General features: G+C 39.8%; 1 protein-coding gene across 4 annotated transcripts in view; it reads right to left on the bottom strand.

Moving 5' to 3' along the window:
- Positions 1-582: 582 nt before the first annotated feature.
- LOC136868763 (zinc finger protein 271) overlaps positions 583-10,142 on the bottom strand; it is a 148,921-nt gene continuing 139,361 nt past the window's right edge. For all 4 annotated transcript variants that reach the window (XM_067144799.2, XM_067144800.2, XM_067144801.2 and 1 more), the window contains one exon: positions 583-3,210. In XM_067144799.2, coding sequence (XP_067000900.2) covers positions 1,221-3,210 — 1,990 coding nt within the window. In that variant the 3' untranslated portion in view covers positions 583-1,220. The remainder of the gene's footprint in view (positions 3,211-10,142) is intronic.

Here is a 10,142-nt window from a genome sequence, read left to right as displayed (position 1 = left end):
TCAGCAGTATTCTGTAAGAAGGAAGTCAGCTCCCAGATGAAACTATCTTTACATCGGTCTGTTTTCAGACCAACTTTGCTTTATGGGAGCGAAAGCTGGGTGGACTCAGGATATCTTATTCATAAGTTAGAAGTAAAAGACATGAAAGTAGCAAGAATGATTGCTGGTACAAACAGGTGGGAACAATGGCAGGAGGGAACTCGGAATGAGGAGATAAAGGCTAATTTAGGAATGAACTCGATGGATGAAGCTGTACGCATAAACCGGCTTCGGTGGTGGGGTCATGTGAGGCGAATGGAGGAGGATAGGTTACCTAGGAGAATAATGGACTCTGTTATGGAGGGTAAGAGAAGTAGAGGGAGACCAAGACGATGATGGTTAGACTCTGTTTCTAACGATTTAAAGATAAGAGGTATAGAACTAAATGAGGCCACAACACTAGTTGCAAATCGAGGATTGTGGCGACGTTTAGTAAATTCTCAGAGGCTTGCAGACTGAACGCTGAAAGGCATAACAGTCTATAATGATAATGTATGTATGTGTATGTATGTATAAATAATATTTTTCTTAAATTTCCATCCTCAAATCAAGGTGTGTCTTATGGTCCGAAAAATAACGTAGTTGTAAGCAAATGCTGACTTACCAGTAGTAAAACTAGGAGAATATAATTATGAACTCCTCTTTTGGAAATATGAGTTGATTTCTCCAAAATTATAACTCTGAGCTAACTGAATGCACAATTACATCCAGAATTCTCTACTATCTTCTTGTGTTTTAATTTAGTGCCAGCAGAATATGCAAATATATTGATGCTTTTCACATGTTTGCAGGTGTTCCAACTAATTCCAGTATAATAATTGAGTACTGGCTGAACACATCATTGTGCCCAAGTTTTGGGGTTTTGTGTGTCTCTCTTCTTTTACAGGTACTGTACTGTTAATTCAGGTGAAAAAGAATTATATCTTCTCAGTCCACCAAAGTACTCATGGCTACTTTGTAATGTATCCTCTTGCGTTCACCAGGTTCCCCTACTATCTTGTTTCAGGATTTACTTTCAGGATTGGTTGCCTCTATGATCAATGAACAGTGGTTCAGCATTAAAATGCATTTTGGTTGCCTTTGGTACAAGAACACTGGATTTGATGTCAAGTGTTTGTAAAGAGTCATCAACTGCCGAGTTCCAGTATTAAAATTTAATACTGGTCAACTATATTGCCAGTCTACTTGACCGCTCCATGTCGTCTTTTCTTGTGTTTAAGGAGCTGGTGCTTCTGTTGGAAACGCTTTTCACACAAGTCGCAGGAATGACGTTTTTCTCCTGTATGTATACGTCTATGTTGTGTTAGGACATCTATTCGTCTGAAGGTCTTAACACAAACATCACATTTGTAAGGCCGTTCCCCAGTATGTATAATGCGGTGCCGAATGAAATTACGCTGGGTCTTAAAGCATTTCTCGCAGAAGTCACACTTATACGGTCGTCCCCCGGTATGTGTGCGCATGTGAAAGTCACGATCACCCTTATTTTTAAAACTACGAAGACACAGGTGGCAGGAAAAGGGCTCTTCATCTGAATGTACTCTCTTGTGCATGTTGAGTCCCCAGCTCTGACTAAAATCCTTACCGCATGTATTACAGCGGTATGGTTTCTCACCTGTGTGTATGCGCACATGATTGATGAACACACTTTCTACATGAAAACATTTCTGACAATATTCACACTCATACGGTCCTTGTTTCTCCTTAGGAGGATAGTGGATTTTCCAATGATCTGAAATTTTGGAGTATGTATCAAATTTTTCATCACAATAGATACACTCTAATGGTTTTCCATATGTGTGTAAGCGACGGAGATGCAGTGCCATTTCAGGATAGGTGATGAACTCTTTGGGACAATAATTACATAGATACATTTTAGCAATCCTGAAATCAACTGAGCTATCTTCCTCATTTCTATGGCTAGCCTTATGTGAAAATAGCTGTCTATATGATTCAAAGCACAATGTACAAAACCTACATTCATATGGAGTGTCATTATTATGCTGTTCCCTGTGTAAAGTAAGTGAAGACGGAGAAATGAAATATTTCTCACAAAACTCGCATGTAAACAAGTTTGAAATAATAACCTCTTCATATGTCTTCTCAGTTTGATCCACATGACTTCTCAGGTGCTCCTCAGCCACCTGAGGACTAATACATACCTCCATACAAACTACACACTTATACGCTGTCTCTGGAGCACAAGATGACTTATATACAAGCAGATGTTTCTTAAGTGCTGCTTCATTTACAAAACATATCCCACAATGATCACACTGGAATGGCTTGGAGTCGACATGAGACATACTGTGCGATCTCAGAGATGGTTCATCAAGAAACCTCTTGCGGCACACATTGCATTTAAGAGGACGTTCTCCCATGTGCAAACGTTGATGTGCTTCCAGTAGGCTTCTCTTAACAAATATTTTGTTGCATTCACTGCAAGAAAAGGGTTTCTCACACTTGTGGACAAATTTCCAGTGGCTATAGTGTCTCTTTTCATTTGGAAAGGTTTTAGCACAAGGTTGGCAATAGAGGGGTGTGACCCCTTGATGAAACTGTTCATGAAAGAGTAACTGCTCTTTAGTCTGGAAACTTTTATTGCAAACACTACACCTGAATGCATGAGGCAGCTTGACGAAACATGAGTGGGTCTTAAAATGAGTCTCACTACGTAGCTCACATCCACACAACGAACATACAAGAATGCTACCCTTCAACTGTTCACCTTGTGCCAGATGTTCTTGTATATGATATTCAAACTGTATCCTGTCTGGAAAACATGTCTGGCACACACTACACGGGAACACGTTGGACTCTGCATGCAGAGAGGAATGTTCTAAACACTCTGCCAGAGTTGGAAAAAATTGTTCGCAGAGAACGCAGCTGTACATCACCTTACATTCCCCGGCTACTCCTTCTTCTTCACTGCTATCCTCAATGTCCGTAGCATTCAGGTCTACCACACCATCCCACCAGTGTTCACTGGGAGATTGTTCCTGCTTGCACCCATTCAGCAAACCAGTTATCATTCTGTTGTCCTCTAACAATGTATCATCAGCTTGTACCACCATGCTACCTTCATAGCAGAGAGGACAGCAGAATTTATCTTTATCCTGATTGTCACCACAGCTAGATTTATCAGGGTTGTTCAAGTATGGTGTCCATGACCTGCAAACAGAAATTGCCCATATGCAGAAGATAAACTGATAAGAAGTCATAGTTTATCACAAAGATCAGAAATATATATTCTTTGGATTAAAATGCCACTGACCATTAAATTATCAACAGTAATGACTTTACAAACATAACATTTATAAGCTTAATGATGGAGTCTGTTTCACCCCATTTCCTTCCTAAACAAATGAAATGTCCTTTACTTATTGTTCACAGGAAAGACCAGTTAAATTATTCCATAGCAAAGAAAAGCATTTTCTGAAAAAATAAAAAAGTTTACAGTTCTAAAATGGAGCCGGCTAAGATTCGAAGAGCAATCATGAAAATACAGTAATATTTTGGATCAACAATTGAAAATCAAATAATCACAACTTGAAACAAGTAATCAATACAATAATATATGTTTTGTTTAAAGGAGAATCATCACAATCAGTTTGCTGGGACTATACTAATTTCACCCAATAGAACAATTAAAATTTGAGAGACAAATTCAGTGATGTATTTATTTTTCAAATCTGACAAGTACTTTTGAAGATACTAGGTGCAGCAAATATAAACTGGAATTTAAAATGGGCGGCTCTGGTAGCAAACTGAAATGGGTGGGGCTTTGAGAGGAGGTTGGTGCGGATGTCCGGAGTAGGGTCTTGATGTGTCACACACCACACGGTGACCACTCGCTTCAGCACGCCATGGGTGAGTAAGAGGTACACATGTCCGTTGTGCAGCGCATCATCATCAAATTTCTGGCAAAAGACGACACCAAAACTTCAGATATTTTGAGAAGGATCCGTGAACAATTTAGGGACACAACCCTTTCAAAGACCCAGGAGTATGAATGGCACAAACAATTTTTGGCAGGACTGGAAGAAATGGAAAATGAGCCCAACCAAAGACGACCATGGACAAGCATCACTGCAGACAACATTCATGCTTACATGACCTTATTGAAGAAGATCGGTGCATAAAAATTTATGAAATTGTTTCGCTTGCAGGAATAAGCTTTGGAAGTGTTCAAGCTATCCTCAATGATGGATTCGACCTTTGGAAATTGTCTGTCCTGTGGGTTCCTCGCCTTCTCACCCAGGAAAAAAAATTATTTTTTTAAAATGTCAGGATGTTTGTCGAAGCATCTGAATCACTACGAGGAGGAAGGCTATGTTTTTTTGTATCACACTGTGACTTCTGATGAAACTTGGGTTCATCATTACACCCCAGAATCAAAACAACCAAGTATGGAGTGGTGGGAATGAGGTGCTGCTGGCCCAGTTAAGGCTAAAACATGCTTTTCTGCTGCAAAGGTTTGCAACTGTTTCTTGGGACTATGCGGGCATTTTGCTTGTGGATTTCTATCATGAAAGAAGGACAGTGAATGCAGCCTTTTACTGCCCTCTTTTGGTCGAGACAAAAGCTGGATATCGCAACAAACGTCGCCAGTAACCAATCTTCTACATGACAATGCATGCCCCCCCCCCCACACACACTGCTGTTGTAACACGGGAAAAACTGGAGGAAATGCACTGGACACCTCTGGAACACTCTTCTTGCAGTCCAGATTTATCTGTTTGTGACTACCACTTGTTTGGACCACTGAAAGAAGAATTGAAAGGAAAGCTATTTCAAGACAATGCAGCAGTAGAGGAGTACGTGTTTAACTGGCAGCAATACGTAGGTTTTTTTTTTTTATGGCATAAAAAGCAGCCAATTCGGTGACAAAAATGTGTGTCAAATTTTGAAGGCTATGTAGAAAAATGAGGTGCTTGTTGTGTATTTGTTGGTGGATTCAATAACATTGTAAAAAATAATTCCAGTTTATTAACATAAAGAAATAAATGAACTGGATTAAAGCCACTATATATATATATATATATATATATATATTTAATAATAAAGCCAAGCTTTCAGTCAAATTGCATTGGCCTTCATCAGGGCATGTGAAGTTTTGCCTCCGACAGTGAGCAAAGAAATTCTCTGAAGGAACCTGGAAGTCATGCCCATACTATCCATGGCCTACCCCACTAATTGGACTCAAGGATCGTGGCGCTGTGCTGAGGTGGTTGGGAGGGAAGTTACTGATTCACCGCCCTCTGTCGACATTTTGAGTGTGTCCTGCTGTGCCATGGTGGTGTTATGCATGTATTTCTGCAGTACAGGTCTCCATGTGTTTGATAACTTGAAGCCGTCTTTCCTGTTGATGTTGTTTGGGCGCAGCTCTATCTCTATGGCTTCCCCCACAAGACGAGAAAAGAAGTCTTTTACAGGCGTGATGACCTTTGCCTAGTCAACGAGGATTTCATGGTCTGTACTGTAGAAATGTTCTGCTCTGGCAGACCTGCTTATAGCGTTCTCCGTGGAGGATGAAAGAGCGACATTCTTTACTGACCTGATGTGCTCTTTCACCCTGGTGCTAACAAGCCTTTTTGTCATGCCAACGTATGAACAACCACAACCACATGGAATTTCATATACGCCCAGTTTTTCAAGATGTGGTTTTTCTTTGACTCGTCGAAATAGGGATTTGAGCTTCCGGTCTGCGGTGAAAACTGGAATTATATTGTACTTCTTCGGTCTGGCCACATGGAAGGGAAACATTAAATGAATTTTTGGAGCACCTAAATTCCATTAACAGAAAGATCAAGTTCACAAAAGTAGAAAATGAAGGTAAATTACCTTTTCTTGATGTGTTAGTATACAGGAAGAACGATGGTACACTAGGCCATCCAATGTACAAAAAGCGTACACATTCTGAAAGATACCTTCATAAGTCTTCACATCACCACCCCTCCCAAAAAGCAGCTCTCCTTCGAATGTTATATACTAGTGTGAATAATGTTGCAGGCGATGATAACCGCTCGAGTGCATTGAGAGAACTGACAACATCCATGAAGAAGAACGGCTATACATCAGGAGACATAACACGAGCTATGAAGATCAAAGAGCCTAACTTGGATAGTACCAACCAGGACTACAGCAAAAAAAAAAAGTATTCCTTCCTTACGTGGCAGGTATAACTGACAGAATAGGGTGCATTCTTAAGAAGTACAATATAATTCCAGTTTTCACCGCAGACCGGAAGCTCAAATCCCTGTTTCGATGAGTCAAAGAAAAACCACATCTTGAAACACTGGGCATATATGAAATTCCATGTGGTTGTGGTTGTTCATATGTTGGCATGACAAAAAGGCTTGTTAGCACCAGGGTGAAAGAGCACATCAGGTCAGTAAAGAATGTCACTCTTTCATCCTCCACGGAGAACGCCATAAGCCAGTCTGCCATAGCAGAACATTTCTACAGTACAGACCATGAAATCCTCTTTGACCAGGTGAAGGTCATCGTGCCTGTAAAAGACTTCTATGCTCGTCTTGTGGGGGAAGCCATAGAGATAGAGCTGCGCCCAAACAACATCAACAGAGAAGACGGCTTCAAGTCATCAAACACATGGAGACCTGTACTGCAGAAATACATGCATAACACCACCATGGCACAGCGGGACACACTCAAAATGTCGACAGAGGGCGGTGAATCAGTAACTTCCCTCCCAACCACCTCAGCACAGCGCCATGATCCTTGAGTCCAGTTAGTGGGGTAGGCCGTGGATAGTATGGGCATGACTTCCACGTTCCTTCAGAGAATTTCTTTGCTCACTGCCGGAGGCAAAACTTCACATGCCCTGATGAAGGCCAATGCAATTTGGCTCAAAGCTTGGCTTTATTATTAGTGGCTTTAATCCAGTTCATTTATTTCTTTATGTTAATACAATGAGCCATGAAAACCTACGTTTATTAATTCCAGTTTATATTCGATTCACCTAGTATTAAAGGGTTTCAATACTAAATTCACCCAATAGGGACAATTAAGAATTGAGCAAAAATTCAGTAATTTGTTTAGTTTTCAAATCAGATGAGTACTTTTGGAGATATTAAAGAGTTTCATATGTGTAGGCATTAGACAGAAAGAGATGCGCCAGTCGCCTTGATGTCGGGCACGTAGTTCTCGTACTTGACTCACGCCTTGTTGATAAACACACATACCTCGCCATTCTCGAGAAGACCAGATAACAGAGAGAAATTGTAATAATTTAAATGCTTTACTGTCCTCCTCATGAGTACATAATACATGAGAGGAAATAAACAACTTCAAAATCGAATGAATGACATGGTCATTAGAAAGAATGGATGCAAATTTAATGGACAACATTACTGTTGAGCTCTTTGGTCCTCCTTAAAACCAACATGTAAGATCGAAGTACGTTAGCAGTATGCAATGGTCGGGTTGGGAATAAACTACTGTTTGTATGTTATCATTCACCGCTGTTCAGACAAAAAAGTTCAAGTACTTTTATTTTTAGAAGCAGTTTCATTCTGCCTCATTTCAACCACTTGCATCATGCAGGGAAATGTGCAGTTGCTCAGAAACTTGTTGAGTGTATGGTATTGTTTAAGTCTCATCCAGGCATATCCACACTTGTGTTATAAACTACCTAACTTGGTATACATGTTCCTGAAAAAACTAAAAACTAAAATAAAAATAAAAAAATCATATAAACTGAGTGAGATGGTTTAACACAAGCATAGAATTTCTGAGAGAGATAAAATACCACACACTCTAAATTTTTTTTGAGGGACTACAGAAATTCCTTCTGGCGATGGTGCTTGTGGTTGTCAATTTAAGAGTGAAATATGGAGGTTACCAGCTGTTTGTAACAATAAAATATGTTGAAAGAGGAAAGAAGAAAAGTTGGGCCCCTTGAAAACTAAAGATATTGATGAGAAAGGAAAGGGTCATTCACAGCAGAAAAACAAATGACTATCTATACAATCCACGTTTTACAATTTGTGAGCTAGAGAGGGTGAAGTAAGGAATACAGTTTCATTGAAAGGATTTATTTCAGATGATTATTGTAGATATGCTTTTTGATGTCCTAATTTGCCATCTGTATTTTATACCGGTATGCCATACTGGCCCAATTCGACCACTGCTAAAGGTGAAATTTGAACATGTACATTTAACAAATAGGAAAGGCTCCTGAAATGTGTTTGTGTAGTACTGTACTGTTGCTCCTGGAAATGGAAAGGTGATGCTCGTTTTGCACGTTCTCGTTCACTTACAGGTGATTTGAATTGAAGTTACTAGTTTAACATGTGCTCAAAAACAACACCATCAACCGCAATGCACATCTGCAATCTTTTGGTGAAAAATGCATGGACGGACTGAAGTGCATCTCTCGATAACATATGGCATTACAAGTAATAAATCTCATTGTAGACCGTATTGGACATCAGATATGAACATTAAAACAAGAATAATAGTTAACACCACCTTTCCAATACTTATCTTTCTTATATTTAGGAAATAAACATTACAACAGGCGTTGTAAGATGGGACATGTTTCGCTTAACAGTCGTAAGCATCATCAGCCAAAAATAAAATTTAACAGACCCCCTTGAACGGCTAATGTCTCCGCTCAACGCTCATCCAACATAAGAGATTTCAGTACACGCACTTGGCATCTTACTTTTTCCGTTTTGGTCTTGAACTCCCAGCAAAAATGAAGCGGCTTCAGGCGTGATCAATCCTGTTTGAAGTGTTACTACTCCATGTCTGCTACAACATATGATTTCTTTCGCCCGTTCTCACGTATCTATACAAGAGTGGGATTTAATTATTTCTTCACTTAAAAGAATATTACCATCATGTTTTGTTATATATGAACATTCTTATTAACTGACTGGCAGCCATGAGTTTGATATTACACTGCCAGCTCTGTGTTGTACCTTATCTTTTTAACCTCTGGCAACACGATTACGTGTTTTTCCTAACTCAACCATGATGAACACTCTTATATATTTTCACTCTTGTTTTTATGTTTGAACATTCTGATTGACTGACTGGTAACAATGATATCCTAATGATTTTAATTATTTCACTACCAGCTCTGTATTGTAGCCTACTTTCTGTTCTTATCCTCTGTCTCAACTCGATTGTGTTTTTTCTCTTAGCCATGTTGTAACATTCCATTTTTTTCACACTAGTTTTAAGCCTATTTTCATTTTATAAATATAAATGTTGATTCTTAGGGTGCCATATATGTTAAGGATACTAGGTTCAGGGCCCTGACCTAACTTTAGGCTAAGATTTATTTTTGGCTGATGATGCTTACGACTGTTAAGCGAAACATGTCCCATCTTACAACGCCTGTTGTAATGTTTATTTCCTAAATATAGGAAAGATAAGTATTGGAAAGGTGGTGTTAACTATTATTCTTGTTTTAATGTTCATAACATATGGCATGCTGCACCGATGCGGTACTTTACGTCATCTGGAGTCATCAGGGTGCTGAAAGCTATTGTCTTTACTGTAACCCAAAGAAAAATCTACAGGAGTCAGGTCGGGCAAACGTGCTGGCCACCTAATTGTTCCTCTATGCCCAATCCACCGGTCGGAGAAAGACCTGTTAAGGGCTTCTCCAGAAACGAGTGCGTAGTGAACAGGACACTCATAGTGTTGGAACCACATGCACGTACATACGTCAAATGGAACATCTTCGAGGAGAACAGGTAATATGAAAGTTAATGTGCCACTTCCTCTGGTGTTCCACCAGCCTCAGCCAGCGCGGGTTCTCCGTTGCGCAGTAGTGCATGTTCCTCAGGTTCACGTTGCCATGGCTGATGAACATGGCTTTGTTAGTGAAAAGAACTCTGTGAAGGAATTGTCTATTGTGTCATACTTGCAGAAGAAAAGACCGACAAAATTCCACCCCTTTCATAATCACGATCATGCAGTTGCTGGTGAAGTGATACGGGTATCGATAGTACTTGTGCTGCTGCAAAATATGAACGACACTTGGCTGGCTTATTCTTATGCCCCTCAAAATGTCTCTTGTGCTCATCCGTGGATTGTGAACAACTGGCACAAGAACATCTACTGTC

Source organism: Anabrus simplex, chromosome 1, assembly GCF_040414725.1.
Source record: "Anabrus simplex isolate iqAnaSimp1 chromosome 1, ASM4041472v1, whole genome shotgun sequence".
In the NCBI taxonomy this organism is placed as follows: domain Eukaryota; kingdom Metazoa; phylum Arthropoda; class Insecta; order Orthoptera; family Tettigoniidae; genus Anabrus; species Anabrus simplex.
This window is presented reverse-complemented; position numbering and strand designations above follow the sequence as displayed.